A 26,518-nucleotide genomic window follows, 5' to 3' on the forward strand; every position below is an offset into this window, starting at 1 on the left:
ACACGCAGGACCCGGCAGGCGAGCAGCCTTCACACGCCCCTCCCGCTGAGCCCCGCACACGCTAGAGTCGACACCCTCACATGCACACACTTACTTAACTCGGGGTCTGACGGGCTCCACGCTGATGGCACAAATGAGGCACAGACCTGCAGAGGAGACACGGGGTCGCACCAGCTCTTCGTTATTGAACCCAAAGCAGCCCCGAGCTCGCAAGGGCTCAACCAACACCCAGCAGTCCCCAGGGACCCGAGAGGCTGCCAGGGCCTTTGCCCAAAGTGGCCCCGCAGGCTCACCCTGCCCCTGGAGAGTGGGCACCGAATGGTGGCTAATGGCGCCACTGTGGGGTCCCCGCTCGACACCCCCTAACACCTTGGCCTCTCCAGCGACAACAACAGCACACACTCACGTCTCCGATGAGATGCAGTGGGTCAGGGCCAGACTCGGGGCCTCACCCCTGGGACGCCTTTGACAACTACCAGCTGCCTTTGTTATTTTTTTCTTTCTGTCATTTTTTTTTTTCTTTTTTAATCGTGCTACCGAGATTTGAAGCCAGACAGCTCTACCTAAAGATCCTGTGGATCTCCCCGCTGCCAAGCCTATCCTGGCCCGTCCTTTCCAGCACGGGAAACAGCTAGAGCTACAAGGCCCCACCCAGGACACGGACTCCCAACCCATACTGTGTGTTCAAGACACAGCATCACTGGTCCATCCGCCCTAGACGGTGGTTGGCCAGCGGGGGCAGGAAGCCAAGGGAGGTGGTGAGGCACTCGGACCCCATCACTCGTGTCTGAGAGCGCTTCCCAGGGCCAGGGGCCGCAGGATCTGGGGTTTCTGCCCCTGCAGTGCTTCCCCTTCTCCGGAAGCCCCTAGCCTTGGCCACCCTGGGTCTGCCAGGCCGGGATAACCCTCAGGCCAATTTGGCTGGAATTTCACATCATCACTCACTAACACTGGGAAGGTTTCCTAGGAACCCATCCATCATGGAAACTGTGTTTGCCTCCCAGATTGGGGGACAAGGAGGAAGATGTTTGTGGGGCACCTTTCAACCACAGGAGTTTCATATCATTGAAAATATTCAATGAAATCCGACAGTGAGTGGCAGCAGCGGGAGGGTAGACAAGGCTGTGAGGCTGACTCGGCCCCGCTACATGCTAGCTATTCCACCCAGGAGGCCTCAGGGCCTCCGTCTTCCCATCTGTAGGCTGGGTTGATAACAGCACGCCCACTGAGATGTTAAATGAGGGAAGGTGTGCGAAGCCCCGGCCCCCCGCGCCTGGCCCAGTAAACAGGGTGGGAGCCATCCCTCCTCGCGGGCTCCCACCCCCCACACACGGCCCTCACCTGGGAAGATGAAGATGAAGAAGGAGCTGACGCCACCGATGATGCCGGTGATCTCGCTGAGGTCGGGCAGGAGCAGGGCCATGGCGAGCGTCACGGTGACCCACAGGACGGTCAGCAACATCCGGACCCATGGCCCCGAGGGCTCGGCCAGGCGCTGGGGCCCACACGCCCAGCAGCAGCCCCTCCTCCAGAAATCCTGCATCACTGACCTGGAGGCCACGCGCTATGGGCTCCCACGGGCTCCCGGGGGCTGTAGCCCTGCACTCGCCCACCACTGGATGCCCCAGAGTGCTCCCCACCACTGCCCTGCACACCGGCAGGGCTCACTCCCCAGGAACCCCCGCCGCACATGGGAAGCCGACAGGGCGGGGCCACATTGGGCCGCCAAGCTCCGGGGGCCAGCCTCCAGTCCTGACACCAGCTGGGCGACGCTGGCCAAACCACCTGACTCCCCTGCCCGTCTCCTCCTCTAGGAAACGGAGGTGAAGACAGTCCCCACGCCACATGGGCTGGCGTGGTGCCTGGCACGTGCTAATTTTCGACGGGTGCTATGCTCTGCACTGAACCATGTCCCACGAGCTGGCCTCACCTCCCCAGGAAGAGCACGATGGGATAGACAGTCACGATGGACACAGTGAAGAGGACCCGGGCGACGATAATGACCCCGTCGTTGCCTGGGTAGGACATCAGGATGTCAGCAGAAACGTCTGTCCCAAAAGTCAGGAAGCCGTACACGCCTGTGAAGGGTAAAGGGGGGAACACAAGAGAGCTGATTAGAAAAATGCTGTCCCCCCACCTCAACTCCGACACGCAGACAGCACCCAGATCTGCCGCTGCTAAGGTTTCCCCTAGGAGCTGACAGAAAGTTCTAGAATCTCCCAGGGCTTTCCTGTCCTCAGTCTACAGGATCCTGGTCCTTCTGACTCAAACTCCTGCTGGGCAAAACTGTCCCTTGTCCTTCTTCCAAACAGCTCACGGCACCCGTACAAGTCACCCCCTCGTGGGCGTGGACTGACTGGAAGCAGTCTGAACAATGCTTTTCGTGCCCTGTCCACCCCACCCTTAGAGCACCTAGAGAAAGAAGCTGTCAGTGCGCCCATTTTCCTGACGGGGAAAATCAAGACCCAAGGTGTCAACAACTGTCTGGAATAACACAGCTCATTACAGCAGAAGTCAGGTCCCTACCCTACAACCCAGCACTGCCTCTCGGCCTCCGCGTCACCTGCCCGGTCCTGAGACATCCATCGCTGACCAAGAGCTGTGGTTTGCTTTGGTTTTTCTCCAGTCCCAGGATCCTGCTGGCCCTGGACCATCTGAAGGAGACTCTCAATCACCGGGTCCAACTCAGGGGCCACAGAATGAGAGAGACCTCCCCTGCTAGACAGAAGTCACCCAGCAAGTGTCCAAGGCCCCTGACACATCTGTGGGAGCCCAAGAGCTCCCTGAATCAGAGACTCTGATAGGCTGACGAAAGAAAGGGCTGCTGGGCTGGAGGAAAGCGGCCAGTAGTCAGCCTGAGCCCGGGCCCTGGGCTGTGCACCGGATGTGCCGTGGGACCTCGGGTGTGGCACAGCCCCTCTCTGAGCCACACTTCTGTCACCTCTGAAGACCCTCCTGTGGCAGCGTGTGGACGGTGAAACCCAGTGCATCCAAGAGAGTGTTCTGTAAACCACTGCCTGGATCTAATGCTCCGACAGCCATCACTGACGCACAGCCATCACTGACGCCATCCCACGAGACGGGCAGGCAGGGGCGTGGGGCGTGAAGAGCAGGGGCTTAGGAGACAGACAGGCCAGGGTTTGCATCTCAGCTTTGCCACGTCTAACTGGGAGACCCTGGACAAGCCATGGCAACCCTCTGAGCCTCAGTGGCCTCCGCTATGAATTGTGGACTCTCCTGGGGGTGTTAGGGACAAAAGCAGCACAGGCAGTCAAACCACTTAGCACTGCGCCCAGGACGCGGTAGGGTCTCCATACACACTTGTGATTATCCCGGTTTCTCCCACTGCTCCGCACCCAGGTCCCGGGCACCCCGTGCGGGCCTTACCTGTCAGCGAGTAGACGAGGCAGCAGGCCAGCAAGGACAGCACGGAGACGAGGGCCCAGTGCCCGAGACTCTGGTGGTGCATACTGCAGTAGATGGACACGGCAGCTTCGTGACACTGCAAGGGAGCAGCAGGGTCAACGGGAGTGGAGCCAGCTGGGCGCTAGAACCACCTGGCGCCATCTAAAAAGTCTCAGTGTCTTGGGACTTCCCTGGTGGTCCAGTGGTAAAGAATCCCCCTTCCAATGCAGGGGACGTGGGTTCAATCCCTGGTCAGGGAACTAAGATCCCACATGCTGCAGGGCAACTAAGCCCGTGCGCCACGACAAAAATCCCGAGCATCGCAACTAAGACCCGACACAGCCAAAAATAAATAAATAAAATATTTTTTAAAATGCAAAAAAAAAAAAAAAGTATCAGTGTCCCAAAACATGGGTAACAACCCAAATGCCCACCAAGAGCAGAAGGTAGAAGTCGCCAGATATTCATGTGTAGAATATTACACGGCACTGAAAAGGGGCGAACACAACTGCACACCTCAACACAGAGAGCCCTGCAGCTGTAACGTGGAGCAAAAGGCGCCAAAGGAGAACATTTCCATGTACGTGAAGTTCAAGTTACAAGCCAAACAAGCCAGGACGGGGTTCTCAACCGCATCATTGTTCATGCTTGGGGACTGTCCTGTGTATGGCGGGATGCGGATCACGTCCCCTGGCCCCAACCCACTAGATGCCAGGAGCCTCCCCCACAGGTGTGACAATCAAAAATGTCTGCAGACATTGCCAAATGTCCCCTAGGGGGCAAAATCACCCTCAGTTGAGAGTTACCGTTTGTGGTGACAGAGGGCAGAATAGTGGGGTGGGGTGGTGCTATTGAGGGAACATTCCAGGGGTGCGGACGATGTTCTATATCCCCATCGGGGTGATGGTTTCATGGGAGTACACATACTTATGATTTATATACTTCCTACGTACTGTATCACATGGTCAATTTTTTTTTTTTTTTTTTTTTTTTTTTTTTTTTTGCGGTACGCGGGCCTCTCACTGTTGTGGCCTCTCCCGTTGCGGAGCACAGGCTCCGGACGCTCAGGCTCAGCGGCCATGGCTCACGGGCCCAGCCGCTCCGCGGCATGTGGGATCCTCCCGGACCGGGGCACGAACCCGCGTTCCCTGCATCGGCAGGCGGACTCTCAACCACTGCGCCACTAGGGAAGCCCACATGGTCAAAGTTTTAAAAATATAAAATACATGTAGCCAATGCCAGGAGCCCACCTGTGATGTGGACTTTACTTATCTGGGGCAGGTCCTGGGCAGCGGTGTTTTATCAGCAGCCCAGGAGACCCTGATGAGCAGCCAGGGGTGAGAGGTGCTGCTGTATCTGGATGTGCCCTATGGGTTCTGGGATTTTCCCAGGCTCCTGGGGCAGGGTTCCCACCACCACATCCATTTACTCACTTCTGATCAAAGCCAACAGGATGACCGTCCATGCCTGCCCACTCCCCAGGCTCGAGAGCCCTGCTCCCCTCGCCCACCGAGCTCAGCCCACCATGGTCCCTCTTCGCTGCCTCAGGGCCTTTGCCCATGCTGTGTGCTCTGCCTGCGATGTCTCCTGGTCCAGCCAGCTTCTACTCAGCCTTTAGGAAAGCCCTCCTCCCCAGCTGGCTGAGTTCTGCTCTCACGCCCCCCATGTGAGCACATCTGGGTTTGCTGGTTCAGCGTCTGTCAGGTATGTGGTGTCAGACACACCTGCCTCCCTCATTCCCAGCACAGAGCCTGGCCCACGGGTGAAGGGCACTCCGGCGGTTACTCAATCATCCATCCCTTTGCCCCACTTACAGCCACGAGGCCTCCCTGCACCCAACCCCAGCTCTCCACACTCAGGTCCTTATATCAGTGCCCCTTGTTCCGAGTGTGGGGTACCCATCAACCAGCCTCACACAGTCCCCACCCTCATGGAGTGCCCACTGTGAGGGGCTGGGGCACACCAGCCTCAGGCCTCCCGATTCCAGCCACAGAGGCGGCGTCCAGCCTGGGGCAAGCACGTGCGCGTACACACACACGCACACACGCCCTCAACCAACAAGCAGTGGAACTCAGGATCAACGTTCCCACCTCCTATACCCCGGAACCCAGACATGGGGGAGAGAATGCTTGGTGGTTGCAGGATGGGGCCCTGCCCTTCTTCCTGTTTCTCCTAAGCCTCCTGGGTTGTGTTTCTCTTGGTCTTATGCCGGGAAATAAAGCTTCTGAGGGCAGGGCTGCCCTGCTGGGACAGCATCCAGGACGCTGACTGGCCAATAGCAAGCTCACTATTCACTACGTGATGGGATGCGGGGCAGAGGAGCATGTAGTGGGTAAGCAGTGGAAACGGTCCAAACGGCCACCAGCTGAAGAAAGGGAAAACAAGCTATGGACTCTCCAAACAGTGCAATATCATTCAGCCGTGAAAAGGGACGCGGTCCTGACACGTGTACCACACGCACGATCCTCAGAAACACCATGGTGAGTGGGGCTTCCCTGGTGGCGCACTGGTTAAGAATACGCCTGCCAACGCAGGGGACATGGGTTTGAGCCCTGGTCCGGGAAGATCCCACATGCCGCGGAGCAACTAAGACCGTGCGCAACTACTGAGCCTGCGCTCTAGAGCCCGCGAGCCACAACTACTGAGGCTGCACGCCACAACTACTGAAGCCCGCGCGCCTAGACCCCGTGCTCCACAACAAGAAAAGCCACTGCAATGAGAAGCCCGCGCACCGCAACGAAGAGAAGCCCCCGCTCGCCGCAACTAGAGAAAGCCCGCACACAGCAACGAAGACCCAACGCGGCCAGAAATATAAATTAAAAACAAAACAAAACACCACGTCGAGTGAAGGAAGCCAGCTACAAAGAACCATATACTGTATGATTCCACTTACATGAAGCGCCCAGCACAGGCACATCCAGAGAGACAGAAAAAATCTGTGGTTGCCAGGGGCTAGGAGGGAAACAAGAGGGGAATGGGGAGTGACTGGTAATAAGTACAAGTTTCTTTTGAAGGTGATGAAAATGTTGTAAAATTGATGGTGGCGTTGGCTGCACGACTCTGTGAACATACTAAAAACCACTGAACTGTACACGTTAGAGGGGTGAGTTGTACGCCACGTAAGTTGTATCTCAAAGCCGTTTAAAAACACCAAGGGGAAAGAAGACACACAGAGGGCCAACAGGCACATGAAAAGATGCTCAACATCATTAATCATTAGGGAGATGCAAATCAAAACTACAGTGAGGTACCACCTCACACCAGTCAGAATGGCCGTCATCAAAACGTCTACAAATAACAAATGCTGGAGAGGGTGTGGAGAAAAAGGAACCCTCCTATACTGCTGGTGGGAATGTAAATTGGTACAGGCACTATGGAGAACAGTATGGAGGTTCCTTTAAAAACTAAGAACAGAACTACCATATGCTCCTACAATCCCACTCCTGGGCATATATATGGAGAAAACCATAATTCGAAAAGATACACGCACCCCAATGTTCATTACAGCACTATTTACAACAGCCAAGACATGGAAGCAACCTAAATGTCCACTGACGGATGAACGGATAAAGAAGATGTGGTACATATGTACAATGGAATATTAGCCATAAAAAGGAATGAAATAATGCCATTTGCAGCAACATGGATGGACCTAGAGATTATCATACTAAATGAAGTAAGCCAAAGAAAGACAAGTATCATGACATCATTTATACGCGGCATCTAAAAAAAAAAAAGATACAAATGAACTTATTTCCAAAACAGAAAAAGACTCACAAACATAGAATACTAACTTATGGTCACCAAAGGGGAAAGGGGGATGGGGGGAGGGATAAAGTAGGAGTTTGGAATTAACATATACACACTACGATGGATAAAACAGATAACCAACAAGGACCTCCTGTGTAACACAGGGAACTATACTCAGTATTTTGTAATAACCTCTAAAGGAAAAAAAATCTGAAAACGAATATGCGTATATATTCAGCTACATATACCTGAATTGCTGTGCTGTACATCTGAAACTAACACGGTGTTGTAAATCAATCATACTTCAATTAAAAAAACACAAACAAGGGAAAAGTACCGCGTGTGGCCAGGGTGTCTGGGAGCAGAGCCTGCACCCACAACCCGTGCTCCCCCAGGCCCCTCCTTCCGACTCTGCTTAGGCTGGACGGGGTGCCCCGCTGCTAAGTCTGTGGGGAGCGGTGTGTTTGAACCCGACCTCCCGATGACGCCAGGTGACCGCCCACGCCTTCCCCCGCACAGCAGCCCCTCCAGCCCAGCGCCACTCCTCACCCGGCTCCCCTCCACCTTCACCTGCGCCTAGTTCCCCCACCCCCAGATCCCTGTCTCTCTCTGAGGATCTCCCCAGATCCTCCCCAGTTGGACCCTGGCAACCCTATCCCCGGCCTCGGCAACTAGTTCTCTGCCCCACCCCCGCCCTGCAATCCACATCCTTTCCCAGCTCCCCCATCTCCGCATCTCGTGTCCCTGGAAACGGCAGCCCAGGCCTCGGTTGCTAGGAGAATGGGATGAGGGAGCCGAGGCAAAGGTGAGGGGGGCACCTCCTCACAAGCATCTGGAAAGCACCCCGCACCCCTGCCCAGCGCGAGCCTGCTACACCATATGGTGCTCGGGGACCCGAGAGAGGACTGGCTAAACGACATCCAAACGGTTGACAGCAAAATCGTCGCCTTCCATCTTTCAAAATGTTGGGTGTGCAGGAAGAAACGTGAGAAATTCTGTAAGCGGCTTGCTAAGCCCCAGAAACGCTACAGCGACTCATTTATAAAAAAGAGCAACGGAAATGTTTCAGGACTTTTCTTTTCCCCAAAAAGTGGTTCTCAAAGAAAACATAAGCTGACAAACACAAAGTGGAGCTGGCTGGTGAGCACAGCAAGAAGCCGCTCAGGCTACGAAGCTGAGACACTGTCAACCCCGAGCCACTTTCCCTCGAGAACTGGATTTCACTGGGGGCGAGTTTGTTGTTGTCGTGGTGGGGAGGTGGTTGTTTTTAGGAGAGAGGCAAATCTTTCCTAAAATAAACAATGGAGCAAGGGAGTCAGCTGCCACCTGCCAGGAGACTGCGAGACCCCAGGAAAGCCCAGAAGGCGGGGAGCGAAGCCCAACGCCAGCCCCGCCCCTCCAGCCCCGCCCAGCCCCTTGCAGCTCTCCAGCCTGGGACCCCCGCCCCCTCCGGGGCTCTCCAGCTGAAGCGCCCTCCCCTTCTAGCTGGCCACCTCCCACACATTGCTCAAGACTCCTCCCAGGCATCTACGCCTGGAAAAGGGCATCTCTGAATCTGCCCCACCCAGCGCTGCGGCGGAAGCCCCTCCACTGGATTCCGCGCACGGAATTCCTCACTCCATACCATTCTATCAAAGTCTATATATTCTGCGCAGTACCGCCAGCTCCCCACGCACCTTCCCGCCCTCCTAGCCGGCAAGCCTCCAGGCCCCCGCGGCAGAAGCCACCTGCACGAAGGCGTTCTACGTAAGCAGGCCGCTCCAGGTCCCCAGGCGTAGCGACTCGGCCGTGAGGACTTCGCAAAGGAGGGGACAGGTCCCGGGCCCACACACTCGACCCCAGACCCAACAAACAAAGGTGCTGCTGCTGGCTGTCGGCGGGGCCGGTTCCCAGCTCCGAGCCCAGATGCCGGCCACATGCACCGTCTCCCAAAGACAGCCCATCTCACCCTGGAACAAGTCCTTGAGCTTCTCCCGACAGGGAGGCCACGCTCTCCTGAGGGAGCAGGCAGTCCCCAGAGCCTGCAAATGCCACCCTCTGCAACACGGACGCCAAGGTTACCTGAAATCCGAAGCAGATGGTGGGAAAGACACTAAATACGGAGGCCCAGGAGAAAGGACTGTAAAGAGATGAAAACGGGTGTTTGTTACAAAAAGTTAAACTCAAAACAACCTTCAACTTGAAAATGAGTTTTCAACACCACCAGCAAGATATAACTAAGCGTGACTGTAAGACAGGTTTTAAAAACCACGTCCACTGCCGGGTTTGGGGGGTTGGAAAAGGCTGCACGTTAAATGCTGCACTTTCTAAGTACATCTGTGCCGACATATGGTAACTTGACATTCTCCCTGCAGGCACAACTTGGGCAGGGCGTGGCTGGGAGGAACTCCCAGCCTCCCTTGGAGGCTGCCTGTGCCCAGTGAGCTTAGGGGCTGGGGTGGTTGGCGGCACAGGGAGCATCCATCAAACAGACCCCACAGGGCAAGGATGGTTTGACCTCTGTCCAAGAGAACTGAGGTGTGCATGGGGCAGAATCTTCACGTCAAGCCCTCTCAGTGGTCCCCACATGGTGGCCCTCCAGCTTCCTTTAATAATCAGCTCTACGTACCAGCTTCCGGCACCTTTAGGGACACATAGTGGAGGGAGCATATACAGCACCCGCTATAGAATCAGGGTTTCCTGCTTGTGGTAGAAGAGTGGGCCCCAAAGAGATCCATGTCCTAACCCTGGGAACCTTACACGACACAAGATGACCCTGGAGGATCTCGGCCCAACGTAGCCCAAGGATCCTTGCAGTCAGAGAACCTTCCCCAGCTATGGTCAGAGGGAGCTGTGACCAGAGAAGCAGGGTCAGAGAGATGGAACCTTGCTGGCTTGGAAGATGGAGGAAGGGGCCCCGAGCCAAGGAATGTGGGCACTTCTAGGAGTTGGAAACAGATTCCAATCTACAGCTTCCAAAAGGAACACAGCCCTGCTGACATCTTGATTTTAGCCCAGTGAGACCTATTCTGGACTTCTGATATCAGAACTGTAAGAGAGTAAATTTGTGTAGTTTAAGTCACCAAGTCTGGCAGGAACGTGTCACAGCAGCCACGGCGAAAGTCACACGGTGTTATTTCCCCTTCTGTGCTGCGCTCCGGCCGCCTCCTAACTCTGGGTGCAGATCACGGAGCCTCCCCGCCAAGCCCTGCCTTCCTGGACTTTCCTCAACAGCACTGTCAGCCGATGGCCAGCTTCTTAGCGCCCACGCTCCCACGGCTCCATCTGCCTGCCTGCGTCCTCTGGGCCTCACGTGCCGTCCTCTCCTGTTCCCGTGGGTGAGACCGCCCAAGCTCCAGCCTTGGAGGCTCCATTTCCAGAGAGCAGGACCCTCCCCTCTGCAGACTCAAGGCCACAGATGAGCAGTGGATCTGGCCCTCTTCTGATCGGGTTTCCTCCACTGCTGGATCATGCCGTCGGTGTGCCGTGGGCCACACGGGCCGTGGCCTCTGTGCCCCAGCACTTTCCGCTTCTCCCCTCTTCAGAAGAGCTCTTTCCCGGCTTTTCCCTTCCCCCTCTCCTGAACCCAATCCACCTGGGCCTTCAACCCCGCCTCCTGCCCTGATGAAACTCAGCCACATCGAGCGGCCTCCGTGGCCAAATCAGGCGCCAGGGCTCAGCCCCATGTGACCCAGAAGCGGCAGCTGGTGGCGATCACCCCAACCTTCTTGAAATTCTGCTGACTTCTGAGACCCAGATTCTATTATCCTCTGTCCTGGGTTGTACAGTGTCCCCCTAGATTTATAGCCACTGGGAACCTCGGAATGAAATCTTATTTGGAAAAAGGGTCTTTGTAGATGTAATTGGTTAAATGAAGATGAGGTCACACTGAAGTAGGCTGGGAGTTAACCCAACAACTGGTGTCCTTATAGGAAGCGGAAACACACAGAGCAGAGGCCGTGTGACCATGGGGGCCGAGTCTGGAGCGAAGCATGTGCAGACCAAGGAAGGCCAAAGAGTGCCGGCAACACCGACGCTGGGAGGGGCAGGAAGGACCCTCCCCCGGAGCCTCCAGAGGGAGCGCAGCCTTGCCCACACCTTGATTTTGGACTTCTAGCTTCCAGAACCAGGGGAGAAGTTGCTGCTGCTTTCAGCCACCCGGTTTGTGCTCATGTGTTACTACAAGCAGCCCCAAGAAGCTAACACGTGCTGCTAACTTGCCATCCCTCTCGCTGATCCCCCAGGGCCTGGCGGAGGGCCACCAGCTCAGTTCTCACCTGGGCTCCTGGCCTTACTTCCACGCCGTCTATGGGTTGATGTTCCTCTCTCCAGCCCAGGCCTCTCTGGACTCCAGGCGCACAGTCTGACCAGCTCCCTGACGTCTTTATTTAGTGTCTCACAGCCGTCTCCAACCTTACACATCCCCACCCGACCCCTTCCCGCCCCATCCAGCCCATGAAACGGCATCGCCAAAGCTCAGAGTCACCCGGACTCTCTTCTCTCTCTCTCACTCCACTTCCAACCTACCCTCCAGGAGGGTGCACACGATTTGCGGGACCCAGTGCAAAATGAAAGTGCCGGCCCCTGTTCAACAGCAGTCAAGGATTTCAGGATGGCGACAGCAGGGCGTTAAACCAAGCGCAGGGCCTTTCTCAGCCCAGGACCCTGGGGGATGTCACAGGTCACAGGCTCATGGAGCTGGCCTGCCACCAGCCGATTTGATTTCAAGCCCCTGCTGTGATCAAAACCCTGCAGTGGCTTCCGTGCAAAACTGAAGTCCTCACCGCAGCTCTGCATCCCTACAGGATACCCGCCCCCCAGGCCCACTCCCACTCTCGGCCTCGGTCAGGCTCGTTGGGCCTCACTGGCCTCTGCCCCCGCACCTGCATCTTGCTGGCTGGTTCTGCGGCCCCTGAGCTGTGGGGAACGCGTCTGCAACAGCCTAGGAGCCCCAGGCTGGCGGGGTGTCCAGTGCTTCCGTGTCCCTTAGCCTGTCCCCCGTCCTCACTAGTGATAGCACTGTCGTTCTGAAGAAGGAAAGGAGCTTTTTTTTGGCTGCACCGTGTGGCACGTGGGATCTTAGTTCCCCGACCAGGGCTTGAACCCACGCTCCCTGCAGTGGAAGCACAGAGTCCTAACCACTGGACCGCCAGGGAAGTCCCAGGAAAGGAGGTTTTGCTGAGTTCTACGGCATCAGAGACTTGAAGGATTTCACGGGACGAGCCAGGGCTCTGTGCAAACCATAGGCAGGGTTGGGGGGAGAAGCGTCCCTCGGCCCTCACAGCAGCCCCGGGAAGCCATCGCCCAAGACTCACCTTGACGCCAGGCGGGGCTCACGAGCGAGGTCTTGGGGCCCGAGGTAGTACTGTGCCACGATGACCAGGGCCAGGTAGCAGGCGGCCAGGGTGCCTAGGATGCTAACACATGGACGGAGCGCAGCGTTAGGGGGCCTCTATGGTGAGGTAGGGCCTGGGGAGCCACACGGAGCGGGGTCTCAATGCCAGCTCTGCCCACACAGGCAAGGTGTCAGGCCAGTGTCTGGACTCCATTTCCTTATCTGCACAATGGGGACAGCGGGAAGAGCATTCCAGGCAGGCAGGGCAGGGCCGCGCTCAGGCCCAGCGAGGTCAGACCTGTGAGCCTGTGATCGCTACGGGCGCCCCCGTCTCTCCACCAACAGCCGCTGGGATTCAGCATCTAAGTCGGGACACTGCCCGCTGGGCCACAGCATAGGGGGAAGGAGGACCCTGACTCGGCTGGCGAGGGCTGGGGGTGCCCGGGGGGCAAGGGGATCCTGCCCACTCTTTCTCTGTTCCATTTCATTAAGCGACAGGGGAAGGCGGGTCGCACACTTGTGTGAAGACTTTTGCCAGGCTTAATTTTTGCAAAAGTATATGGAGAGCCTCAAACGGTAAAATGGGAAAAAGTGTGTGTGTGTGTCCGTGCCAGCATTATGTGCGTGTGTGTGCAGAAAAAGTCTACAATCATTAGGTAACAAAATGTCAGCTGCAGGTCCTGTCATTACGGGTAAATTTCTTTTTTGTTTATCTGTATTTTCTATCAGGCACATGTATGACTTGTGTAATTAAACATTTTTTCCCCCTTCTGCAAATGGGAAGACCCGTGCTAGCAGCTCCCCTATCCCAGGTGGACAGAAATCACCCACCAAGTGCCCGCCGAGGTGGGGACCCAGCCCCAGCCATCGTCCTGCCAGGAAGGGGCTGCAGCCTGTACCTTGTGTATTTCTGGAAGCCGATCTCACGTGGGGCGGACAGGGGCAGGATGGCCAGCATGGAGAGCAGCGTCAGGGTGAAGTGCTGGCTGGTGTACCAGGGCTGCGGGGCTGGCGGGGCGCTGGGCAACAGCAGGTCACACACTAGGGGGAGGGAGGGAAGGAGATGCAGCGAGCCCCGCGTGGCCTCCCCCAGCTGAAGAGCCTCGGCCACAGGGTTCCCAGCTCTGGGTCCTCGGGTGGGTTCGCCGTGGGCACTGAGTCATCCCCGTGAGTTTAAAGGGCTGGGATGACAAGCATGATGGGGACCTTGTCACGTGCCACCAGGACGGAGGGAACACGCTGTAGGCATTCATTCAACAGACCTTCACCGAGTTCCTTCCGCCCGGCAGGCGCTGCTCTAAGAGCTGGAATCGGCAGCAAACGACACAAGGGTCTGCCCTTGAGGCACCCAGGCCCTCCTGTTTGTAAAAGATCCTTCTTGTTTACTCAAGGGCTCAAAGGGTGTGTGCAGTGAAGTCGGGGCCTGGAATACATTTCCCCCAAACAGCAGCCCAGGGCAACCCCGTTATTAGAGAGAGGAGAATTAGGGCGGGGCTGAGCTGGCCACTTCTGCTCCGCACCAGATAGGCTGGGGGCCCTCGCGGGTATTTGGCAGGGGGCGGGGCTGGAGGGTCCTCGATGGCTGCGCTCACACAGGGTGCCTGGTGGGGATGCCTGGGCTCCGCGGGGGCACCCCCTGCAGACCGTCCAGCAGGCTGGTCCACGACAGCTGGGGGGTCCCGAGCCCAAGGCGGAAGGTGCCGTCCTCTTAAAGGCCAGGCCTGGAACTGGCAGTGTCCCATCTGCCCTCCTCCGCCAGGCCGAGCCGTCAAGGAGCCCGCTCTGATTCGGGGGAGGGGACACAGACCCCATCAACCTCTCAAGAGAAGGAACACCTAAGAGTCTGGACCCGTTTTGATTCCACCACAGTAAGACGGAGAATTTGGAGTTATCAGATAGAAGAGGCTAGACAGATGGGGGAGGGGGAGACCCAAGGGGAGACAGCGAGATGGCTTGAGGCCGGAAGCACGCGGATAGAAGTGCCGAGAGCTGGTTCCCAGCCCACTCTGGGGGCTGGCACTGCTGTAACATAACCCTTCCGGTTCTCACGTGCTCCGTAAAGCACGCGATGAAAAGAGATCAAGGGCCTGACTACAATGGCTTGCTTCTACTGGAGTGACGCAACGGGACAGCTCCACGTGGAGCTCAGGGTACAGAGACCTCCCCTGAGGGAGGCAAGGCAGGCTTTCCTGGCCAGAGAGGCCAAGGGAATGCGCGTACCCAAAGGTGCACAGAGATCTCCGTGAGTCCCAGGCCCCACGTGGCCTGGGATGGGGGGCAAGCCCTTCTTAGACATCTGGACTCCTGAAGCCAGGAAGGCACTCCCTCTGCCATCTGGGGTGCCCAGCTCCTTCCTGAGCCCTCACTTTCCAGGCCATACCTTGGTGTCCTCGGCACCATCGTTTACAGTCACTTGTACCCAATGAACGTAATGACTCCATCAAAAACCCTAACCTCCAATTAGCCTTCAGCCCAAGTAACCTGGACTTGCCTTCAGAAAGACATATCCCTGAATATCTAACCAGAAACACGCAAACGATGCTCTCCTCCCACCAGTCAATCCATCCAGAGCTGGGGTGGCATGCCTCCAATCAATACTCTCTCCAGGTGGTCCACTAACTGAGCCCAGAACCTTCTCAACACAGCAGCCGCTCAGAATCCCCCTAAACACGGCAGCACCTCCTCCTTCCGCAAATGGCAGCCCCTCAGAACCCTTCGTAGCAAGTCCCCGTCGGATCCTAGGGACACGACAGCCCCTAAGATTGTTCTAAACATGGCAGCCCCTCAGAACCCTCCTCAGCATGGCAGCTGCTAAGATTCTTCCCAACACAGTGGCCCATATTTTCTCAACACTGAGGCCCTCAAAAGCCTTCTCACATGACACCCCCTCGGAATCCTTCTCAACAGGGAAGCCCTCAAAATCAGTTTCAACATGGCAGCCCCTAAGATTCCTCTCAACACTGAGGGCCTCAGATCCTCAACACAGCAGCCCCCGAAATTATTCTCAACAGGGCACCCCCTGAAAATCATTTTCAACATGGCAGCCCCTCAGAATCTTCTTCCACACAACAGCCACTAATTTCTTCTCAACACTGAGGCCCTCAGAAGCCTCCTCAACAGGAAGAATCCCTCTCACGTGGCAGCCCATTGAACCCTTCTCAAGACACAGCCCCTCACATTCCTTCCTAACACGGAAGCCCCTCAGAACCTTTCTGAACACTGCCGGCCCTCAGAATCCTTCTCGACACAGCAGCCCTTGAGAATCCTCCAAAGGACGGCAGCCCCTAGGGTTTCTCTCAACACGGAGGCCCTCAGAATCCTTCCCAACACGACAGCCCCTCACAATCATTCTAAACATGGCAGCAGCTCAGATCTTCTCAACACAGCAGGCCCTCAGAATTGTCCTCAGCAGGATAGCCACTCAGAATCCCTACCAACACCACAGCCCCTCAGTATCCTTCCCAACAAGGCAGCCCCTCAGAATCCTCCTCAACACAGCAGCCCCTCAGAATCCTTCCCAACACTGCAGCTGCTAAGATTCTTCCTGCTGTGGGAGCCACTAGAATCTTTCTCACACAGCATCACCTCAGAATCCTTCGCAACACAGCAGCCCGAGAACCCTCCAAATCACGGCAGGCCCTAAGATTCTTCTCAGCATGGAGGCCCTCAGAATCCTTCCCAACACGGCAGCCCCTAAGATTCTTCTAAAGAAGGCAGCCCCTAGAATCCTTCTCTCATGGCAGCCCATCAGAATCCGTCCCAATACAACAGGCCCTCAGAATCCTTCTCAACACTGTAGCCGCTAAGATTCTTCCCAACAGGGCAGCCCCTAGTATCCTCCTCAAAACAGCAGCTCCTAAGATTCTCCTCAACACGGCAGCCCCTAGGATCCTTCTCACAAAGCAGCCCATCAAAATCCTTCCCATCACAGCAGCCCCTCAGATCCTTGCCAATAAGTCAGGCCCTCAGAATCCTTCTCAACACGGCAGGACCTCAGAATTCATCTCAGCAGAGCAGCACCACCAGTTGACCAGAACTGAAATCCGACATGACCTCTACTTGCCACTGTCAGGCAGGGCATTTCAGTGCCAATTTAAAGTTGGTTCAGATCCACCAACTTTCATTTTTGTGTAGGATAAGAGTGCTTCCCACAACATGGGAGTCTTTAATTTCCATATCCCTGCATCAGGGACCTTTGTTCACGGTTCAAGAGACAGAACAGACAGCAAAATGATAGACTGAGATGCAACCATCAGTCATTATTACATTCCAAGTAAAAGTCTAAATATGCCAATTAAAACCCGAGACTGTCAAGATGATAAGAAGGCAAGACCCGACCATATGCTGTCTACGAGAAGTGCATTTTAAAATTCCAAGGTTCAGAGTAAAAGGGTGGGAAAAGAAATTCTGTGCAAACACTAATCTTAAGGATGCTGGAGAGGCTACATTCACAGGTATATTCACAAAGCATTACAGAGACAAAAAGTGAAATTTCATAATAAAAAGGCAATTCACTGTGTGTGCTTATTCATAAGAGAGCTTCAAAAACCATGAGCAAAAAATTCATAGAATTAAAGGGAAAAGTGGACAGATCTGCAACCATAATTGGAGACTTTAACACTCTCTCTCTCATAACCTGACAGAATAACTAGACTCCCCCACTGCCCCAAAAATCTGCAAGGCCCTGGAAGATCTGATCAAAGCTCTGGATCACCCTGACCTAATGGAAAGTTCTAGAACACTGTACCAAAGAACCACAGAATACACACCCTTTAAGAGCTCACCAAGAAAGACCACATGCTGAGCCAGAGAGTAAGTCTCACATGCCAAAATTATACAGATGTGTTCTCTGACCAGGTGCATTTAAGGCTGAAACCAAAAAGGCGACATGCACAGAAAGACAAGATGAAAAGGCAGAGGGCTATGTACCAGATGAAGGAACACGATAAAAGCCCAGAAAAACAACTAAATGAAGTGGAGATAGAAAACCTCCCAGAAAAAGAATTCAGAATAATGATAGTGAAGATGATCCAGGACCTCATAAAAAGAATGGAGGCAAAGATCGAGAAGATGCAAGAAATGTTTAACAAAGATCTGGAAGAATTAAAGAACAAACAACCAGAGATGAACAATACAATAACTAAAAAGAAAACTACACTAGAAGGAATCAATAGCAGAATAACTGAAGCAGAAGAACAGATAAGTGACCTGGAAGACAGAATGGTGGAATTCACTGCTGCGGAACACAATAAAGAAAAAAGAATGAAAAGAAATGAAGACAGCCCAAGAGACCTCTGGGACAACATTAAACGCAACAACATTCACATTATAGGGGCCCCAGAAGGAGAAGACAGAAAGGACCTGAGAAGATATTTGAAGAGATTATAGCCGAAAACTTCCCTAACATGGGAAAGGAAATAGCCACCCAAGTCCAGGAAGCACAGAGAGTCCCATACAGGATAAACCCAAGGAGAAACACACCGAGACACACAGTAATCAAACTGGCAAAAATTAAAGACAAATTGCTGAAAGCAGCAAGGGAAGAACGACAAGTAACATACAAGGGAACTCCCATAAGGTTAACAGCTGATTTCTCAGCAGAAACTCTACGAGCCAGAAGGGAGTAGCATGATATATTTAAAGTGATGAAAGGGAAGAAACTACAACCAAGATTACTCTACCCAGCAAGGATCTCATTCAGATTTGATGGTGACATCAAAAGCTTTACAGACAAGCAAAGGCTAAGAGAATTCAGCCCCACCAAACCAGCTCTACAACAAATGCTAAAGGAACTTCTCTAAGTGGGAAACACAAGAGAGGAAAAAGTCCTACAAAAACAAACCCAAAACAATTAAGAAAATGGTCATAGGAACATACATATCGATAATTACTTTAAACGTGAATGGATATACAACAGACATCGCAGAAATACACAGCATTCTAAGAGACTACTACATGCAACTCTATGCCAATAAAATGGACAACATGGAAGAAATGGACAAACTCTTAGAAAGGTACAACCTTCCAAGACTACAGCAGCAAGAAATAGAAAATACGAACAGAACAATCACAAGTCATGAAATTGAAACTGTGATTAAAAATCTTCCAACAAACAAAACTCCAGGACCAGATGGCTTCACAGGTGAATTCTATCAAACATTTAGAGAAGAGCTAACATCCATCCTTCTCAAACTCTTCCAAAAAATTGCAGAGGAAGGAACACTCCCAAACTCATTCTATGAGGCCACCATCACCCTGATACCAAAACCAGAAAAAGATACTACAAAAGAAGAAAATTGCAGACCAGTATCACTGATGAATATAGATGCACAAATCCTCAACAAAATACTAGCAAACAGAATCCAACAGCACATTAAAAGGATCATACACCATGATCAAGTGGGATTTATCCCAGGGATGCAAGGATTCTTTAATATATGCAAATCAATCAATGTGATACACCATATTAACAAATTAAACAACAAAAACCATATGATCATCTCAATAGATGCAGAAAAAGCTTTTGACAAAATTCAACACCCACTTATGATAAAAACTCTCCAGAAAGTGGGCATAAGATCTTTTTTGATCCACCTCCTAGAGTCATGGAAATAAAAACAAAAATAAACAAATGGGACCTAATGAAACCTAAAAGCTTTTGCAAAGCAAAGGAAACTACAAACAAGACGAAAAGACAACCCTCAGAATGGGAAAATATATTTGCAATGAATCAACGGTCAAAGGATTAATCTCCAAAAGATATAAACAGCTCATGCAGCTCAATATTAAAAAAAAAAAAGCCCAATCAAAAAATGGGCAGAAGACCTAAATAGACATTTCTCCAAAGAAGACATACAGATGGCCAAGAAGCACATGAAAAGCTGTTCAACATCGCTAATTATTAGAGCAATGCAAATCAAAACTACAATGAGGTATCACCTCACACAGGTCAGAATGGCCATCATCAGAAAATCTACAAACAACAAATGCTGGAGAGGGTGTGGAGAAAAGGGAACCCTCTTGCCCTGTTGGTGGGAATGTAAAGTAATACAGCCACTATGGAGAACAGTACGGAGGTTCCTTAAAAAACTAAGAATAGAATTACCATATGACCCAGAAATCCCACTACTGGGCGTATACCCACAGAAAACCATAATTCAAAAAGACACATGCACCCCAATGTTCATTGCAGCACTCTTCACAATAGCCAGGTCACGGAAGGAACCTAAATGCCCATCGACAGATGAATGGATAAAGAAGATGTGCCACATATATACAATGGAGTATTACTCAGCCATAGAAAGGAACGAAATTGGGTCATACGTAGGGACGTGGAGGGATGTAGAGTCTGTCATACAGAGTGAAATAAGTCAGAAAGAGAAAAACTAATATCATATATTAACGCATATATGTGGAACCTAGAAAAAAGGTACAGATGAACCAGTCTGCAGGGCAGAAATTGAGACACAGACGAAGAGAACAAACGTATGGACACCAAGCAGGGAAAGTGGTAGGGGTGGGGGTGGGGGTGTGATGAACTGGGAGACCGGGATTGTCATGTATACACAGATGCGTATAAACTTGATGACTAATAAGAACCTGCTGTATAAAAAAATTTAAAAAAAAAGAAACCAAAAAGGCAAGTAGAAAACTCCCAAATAATTAGACATTGAATCACACAATTCTAAACATCCCATGAGTCAAATAGGAAATCATAGCAAAAATTAGCTAAGGATTGAATGGATTAAAAGTGAAATCAGAACATATCAAAATCGGTAAGACGCAGCCAAAGAGGTGCTTAGAGGGAAATTGTTAGTGGGGGGACTAGAGGCCAAGGGAGCATGGGGCTGAGCAGCTCTGACATCCCCGAATTCAAGGTGTTGCCGGTTCTCTCTCACAGGGGTCTTTGCAGTTGGTGCCACCCCCCCGTCTGTAGAACGAGTCCCCACTGGATCCCCAGCACAGCTCCCTCCAGCTCCTTGACTCTCACTGTGGTGGTAATTACTAACCCTGCACCTCCATTCGCCACGACATTAGGAGCTGGCAGTGGTCTCGGCCTCTGCTGCCTGCCAAGGGCCCGAGCCGACGTCCCGCTCATCCACCAGGAGCTCGGGAGACGCGAGCTCCACACCCGGGATCACCCCTGACTCCAGGGCAGGTACTTACACTTCTCCAGCTGGTCCCCGATCACCCTGAGGAAGGCCACGGAGATCATGAGCAGGTTGATGATGAAGCAGGCCTCACACAGCTTCCTGATGGTGGGGCCACACAGCCCTCCGACCACGCCCTGGTAGGTGGCCTGGCCACTGACGGAGGCGGCATAGCCCAGGATGACCAGCCCACTGATCAGGAAGACCAAGCAGACCTGCAGAACAGGACCATGGGGCCAGGTGTGCCCACAACCGCCCCCCAGGACGCTGATACCACTCCCTCCGGGTCTCACCTGCAGAGGCCACGGCTGCCTACAGCCTAGGGCCTCTACCTGAGAAGCGACCAGCCCCCTCCCTTGAAACCAGAGCTGCAAAGCAGGTGGATTCTAGAAGCCGCACTGGCTCTACGTCTGTGAATATGGGGTTCCCACCACTCCACACCAGTTGGACAAATGAGGCATCAGAAACTCAGAGTTTAAATTACTTTCCTAAGATCACACGCGTTGCAGGTGAAGAGCCATAAAGCATGATGGTTAGGAAGCAGGCATACTTGGGTTCAATTCCAACTCTGCCACTCACCTGCTCTGTGGCATGAGGCCCACCATCAACCTCTGTTTTCCCATCTGTGAAATGGGGATGATACCATCTACCTTACTGGAGAGTTGTGATGCATTTGCTTTAAACAAAGCACATAACTCACTCAGCTCAGTGCCTGGCACGTGGTAACTGCTCAAGAAATGATGGTCATTCTTATTCTCTAGACTCCCTCTCCAGTGCTCTGCTGGAATTTTTTCCAACACTGAAAAATTTTCAAACATCTAGGAAAGTTGGGAGAATTTTACAATGAACGCCATGTACCCACTACCTAGATTCTACTAGGAGATCACTGTGCTTATTTGATCACATCTCTACCATGCGTCCATCTAAACTTGGGGGTACGTTTCAAGGCAAGTTGTGGATATTAATTAGCATACTTCCCCCTAAAGATGTGGGCGTGCGTATCGTTAATTAGAGCTTGATGCGTGTTTACAGTCCCTCTCGTAAGATAAAATGTACACACAGTGAAATGCAGTCTTAACTGTGTATCAGTATATCACTGGAAGGGGTATAACCAACGTACACGTGCCACCTAAACCCCTACCAAGACACGAAGTGTTACCACGTCCCCGAAGTTCCCTCCTGTCCCTTCCCAGTCACTTTCTGTCCCCGTGCCCAGAAAAAAAACCACTCTAATATTTTTCGGCTTTTAGCCATTTTCTTATCTGCCTTTCCACCGAGTGGTAACGTTTGTGAGGGCCAGCCCTATCGGGCACATCGGTAAAGTTTATTCCCATTTTTGCCAAGCACTATTTCACTGTGTGGATAGAAGCACAATTGGTTGATCCAATCCCGTTCCCAGACATCTGGGCTGTTCTGCGTGTTTGGCTACTATGAAGGAAGAGCTGAGCATTCTAGGAGAAGTCATTCTGAGGACCCACGTTTCCTTCTCCTGGACACACACCGAGCAGTGGAATTCCTGGGTGTCAGGGGAGATGTGTGGTCAACTCTAGCAATTTCTTACAAACTGCTTTCCAAATCATCTGCGCCACTCGACAACCCCCCAGTTTTTGAGCCTCTCCAGGATGGACGGCTACCTGTCCCTAAGCTGGACCTCGTCTCCACGGCCAAACGCCCCTCCCACCCTTCTATGGAGGAGAACAACGCAGGAGCTGTGAGGTGCTCAGCCAAGAAGCCCGGGAGAGCCAGCATGGCCGTCTTCAGACACAGTTCGTGCCCCTGAACAGCAGACTCGTTCTTACGCCAGAAGCCACAACTAGGGCTGCTGAAGGGAACATCAAACCGGACCGCCTGAGAGAAACTTGAAAGTTCAGAGCCAGGAGGAACATGCACACTCCCTCCAGCCCCTCGACCTCTGCCCATGCCGGTTCCTCTGCTTGGAACACCCCCCGCCCCCCGCCTCCACCACTTTCCCTCACCTGGGGAACTCCTACTCTTCCCCCCTCCTATCCAAGGTCACCTCCTCCAGGAAGCCTCCCCACACTTCACCCCCGAGGTGGGCTCAACCCTCCGCTTCTGGCAGAACCACACCTCTCGTGGGCCCACTTTTTTCCCCGTGCTGGGTCAAATCCCCCAAAAGGTTTGTCTACATCCTCATCTCCAGAACCTGTGAAAGGGACTTACTGGAAGCCATCTTGGCAGATGCAAATAATGAACATGTAATTAAATGAAAAGGGTCTTTGCAGGTGAAATTAAGGATCTTGAGATGAGGTCATTCTGGATAAGCCAAGTGGGCCTTAAATCCAAGTGTCCTAATAAGAGACAGAAGAGGAAGAGACACAGAGAAAGCCATGTGGCGATGGGGCAGAGACTGGAGTGACGTGGCCACAAGCCAAGGAACGTCTGGAGCCCCCAGGAGCTGGAGAGGCAGGAAGGACCCTGCCGACACCTTATTTCGGACTTGCGGTCTCCGAGACTGGGAGAGAATACACTTCTGTTGTTTTACGCGGCCCAGGTCGTGGTCCTTGGGTCCAGGGGCCTGAGGCCACAGCCTCACAACTGTGCATACAGTGTGAGGATCCCTGTCTCGCTCATCCGCCAGACTCTAAGCTCCATGGAGCCTGGGATCGTGTCTTTTTTGCTTACCGTTTAGCCCCAGAAAAGCACCCGGAACACAGCAGGTGCTTCGTAGGTATTTGGGGATGAAAGGAAAGGAAGGGAAGGGAAGGGAAGCGGGGTGGGGGGTCAGGCTGAGCCTCTGCCAGTGAAGGTGCGTTCTCTGCTAACGCAGTGAGCTGTCCACGCAGGAGCGGCTGACCCTCGAGACGGTCCCTGAGCCTCTTAGCAGCCAGTGAGCAAAGAGCCCTCACAGCCCCTGGCCAGGCGCGCCTCTCTTTGGAGCCGAGGAGGGTCCAGGCTCGTTAATTTCATTAACCCTCCGGTGCTCATGGGGCCATTAGAGACCTAAAACCTCACACCACTGACCTCCCAGTGGCAGGCATCTTTAAACATTCCTGTTGTCCGAGGGGAGGCCTTGTACCTGGGGACAGGACAGAAGTCTCACTGGCTAAGAGGAGGGGAGAGTCAGGAAATGATGGGGAAGTTGCTATTACCAGCCTGACTTCTCCCCTTGTCGGGAGTTTCCACTTATTCGTATTTGGGGTCCTCTCTCCCGAAGGCTGTCTGCCTGCCCAAGATGGGATCTTTACACCATCCTGTGCCAAGAGCAAGCCACCCCAGCAGCATCCGTGTTACCCGGGAGCCTGTCAGAGATGCATGATCTCAGGTCCACCCAAACTTGGGCAGTCAGCGTCCGTACTCCCGAAAGGTGCCGGGAGACCCCGCACGGAGCCTGCGGAGCGGCGCGCCACGTCCCTGCCTCAGCCCTGCCTGGCGTCCTCGGACTGGTCCGTCTGTGCCTGACCACGGACCCCCATGCGGGCCCCCTCCGCTCTATCCTTGACCCTTTGCGGCTGGAGGTCGGGCTCTCTGTTCCAGAAGCGCGGCCTTTCTGCCGCACACATCCAAACACCACTCTGTTGCCCGTTACGTGCACCTGGACAAGCTGGGGCTCAGTGCCGCCTTGGCGGGGGCTTCTCTGCCCCCCTCCTGCTCCCACAGATGTCATCCCACCTGTCACGCTGCCCACCATCTGACACTGTGTCATTTGACTTCTTGAATCTTGTTCGAGTTCCCTGTTAGAACAAGCTTCACAAGGACGGAGACCACAGTGTCTCAGCCACCCGGCGCCAGACAGGCGCTCAGCCAGAATGGGGGTGGCACGGGTTACACCAGACACTACACAGGGCAGCACCTGGCAGCTTCCAGAAGGACAAGAAAGGCCCCATGGGCCCACCAATGGGGCCATTATCAGCCAGCTGCCAGAAAAAAGCACTCGAGATGATGCCCGTCAAAGAGCTTACCACGAAATGCCTGGTTCCTATCAGCTCAAGGAAAAGACTGCTAATAACATGAAGCTGTGCTCATCGGCAGCTCTCTCCCGCTGAGGACGGTCGGGCCCTGGAACTTTCTGGGAAGGGAGAGAGTTCAGGCTCCACACGCAGCCAGCAGAGCTGGCCAAACACCACTGATGCCGTGCAGGTTGGAGGCGTCACGGCGGCCTCAGTCCGTACCCGCCCACGAGATTTGGGCTTATCACTGGGGAGCCGAGACCGGGAGGCAAGAGAAGTCAATCTGTGGCTCGGAGACAGCGCCTCCCCAGCTGAAAGGCCAGGTTCATTGGCTACAGGTGCGGAGCGCTCCGCAGGGACCCAGCGCGCCTCTACCTCCCCCCCCCCATCCACACACCCCCTGCCTGGCTGCGAGGCCCTCAGCCACATAGAGGATGCTCTCGGCCCCGGGTCTACAGGGGGATTCCCTCCTCCCTTCGTGAGCTGAGCGGGATGGAAAAGCAAAAGCCACAGGAGTAATTTCGGAGACAGGCAGCTCTGCAAAAGCAACACCCAGGGCTCTAGCTGGCAAAATAAAATTAAGCTCCTACCTGCCCCCGGACACCCGCCCCCCGCCCCAAAATGCTCCCCACGGGCTTACCAGCTCCACTAGGAAAGCGGGGGCCACCCCACCCGCCTTGTGGAAGGCCCATGGGAAGCTGAGCAGGCCGGCGCCCAGCGCGGACTTCAGGAGAATGAAGACAGCGCCCAGTGAGGACAGACTGGGGCGGGCGGCCGTGGGGACCGGCTTTTCCAAAAGGCCTCTGTCTCCTGGGGTCTGTCCCTCCATGGCTAGAAGCAGCAGAGGGGCAGAGAGAGGGGGTGGTCCCGGCACTGTCTTCCCAGTTCACGGCACCCTTCTCCAGCTGGGATGCGTCTCTCCTCGATCCAGCCAGAGCCAGGACGCCTGTCCCAACCCCCCCAGCCTCTGTACCCCTCTTCCCGAGCGTCTGCTCCCCCCTTTCCAAAGCGTTATGTAACCACCTGCCCCTAGCTTCCGGTCCTCACGCCTTTCCCCTCAACCAACGCTGCCCCTGCAACTTGCAACCTTGTTTATGGGTACTCTTGCCCTCCCACCCCCTTTCTGTTCCAAATCCCCAACTCCTTCCTCCCCATGGCTGTTCTCACCCACCCACCCGCCTCCGGGCCAACTTCCACAGCGAAGGGGCTCCAGCCCCTGGTCCTTACCACCAAGTCCAATCTTCAAGACGACAGACAGTCCTGGGCCATCAGGGACGGGGACTCGGGCTCACTTCAGAGGACCCAGAGGGGTGGGAGGAAGGCTCTAGCTCCACCAGGGTGGGCAAATGCGTCATGAATTATGGGAGCCCTAGAGAGCACGTGCTGGGGTCACGTCCCCGAACCTAGGAGGTCACGGACAAGAGGTCGGGACCACCCGTCCCAAGAACTCGTAGCTTCTGAGACCTCTGGCCTGAGCACGGGAGTCTTAAGACTCCCGGGGGCGGGGCCTTCCCGGCCGCCCCGAGGGTTGGAGGGAGCTCAGCTGGGAGAAATCAGGGAGGCTGCACCAATCTCACCATCTCCAGCGCCTCCTCCCGGGATGCCTCCCAGGCCCCCTACCCCCATCTGTCACCTGCTAGGGGGGCCAGCCCAGTTTCCCATCTGCAGAAGGGGGTCCATGTGCCCTCCTGGGGCGAGGGGGGCGTGCTGTAGACTCACGCATGCAAAGGCTCTGGAGAGGCGCCCCGGGGAAGACGAGCAAGGGAATCTTCTGGGGTCTTGTTAACAGGCAGGCGCTGATTCGTCCCACCTGCGGTGGAGCCGAGACTCCACGCTTCTCGCGAGCTCTGCGGAGGTGGGTGCTGCCGGTCCCTGGACCACACTTTGAGTAGAGACTACCTCTCCGACCCGATACAGTCCGCTAGGACGGCAGAATACTGGAAACAGTTCCAACCCGGAAAACACGGCCCCGTGAAGGTCGGATCTTGAAT

At 54.2% G+C, this 26,518-nt stretch overlaps 1 protein-coding gene across 1 annotated transcript in view; it reads right to left on the reverse strand.

Moving 5' to 3' along the window:
* Positions 1 to 25,356, reverse strand: part of SLC38A8 (solute carrier family 38 member 8) — a 27,834-nt gene extending 2,478 nt beyond the window's left edge. The window contains exons 1-9 of the mRNA XM_024735820.1: positions 25,168 to 25,356; positions 20,636 to 20,834; positions 13,369 to 13,510; positions 12,450 to 12,551; positions 9,217 to 9,274; positions 3,388 to 3,502; positions 1,931 to 2,078; positions 1,342 to 1,550; positions 95 to 146 (exon numbers count right to left, since the gene is read on the reverse strand). Coding sequence (XP_024591588.1) covers positions 95 to 146; positions 1,342 to 1,550; positions 1,931 to 2,078; positions 3,388 to 3,502; positions 9,217 to 9,274; positions 12,450 to 12,551; positions 13,369 to 13,510; positions 20,636 to 20,834; positions 25,168 to 25,356 — 1,214 coding nt within the window. The remainder of the gene's footprint in view (positions 1 to 94; positions 147 to 1,341; positions 1,551 to 1,930; positions 2,079 to 3,387; positions 3,503 to 9,216; positions 9,275 to 12,449; positions 12,552 to 13,368; positions 13,511 to 20,635; positions 20,835 to 25,167) is intronic.
* Between the last annotated feature and the right edge of the window lie 1,162 nt (positions 25,357 to 26,518).

The sequence above is a fragment of the Neophocaena asiaeorientalis genome, unplaced genomic scaffold (genome assembly GCF_003031525.2).
Source record: "Neophocaena asiaeorientalis asiaeorientalis breed wild unplaced genomic scaffold, Neophocaena_asiaeorientalis_V1.1 scaffold40, whole genome shotgun sequence".
Lineage (NCBI taxonomy): Eukaryota > Metazoa > Chordata > Mammalia > Artiodactyla > Phocoenidae > Neophocaena > Neophocaena asiaeorientalis.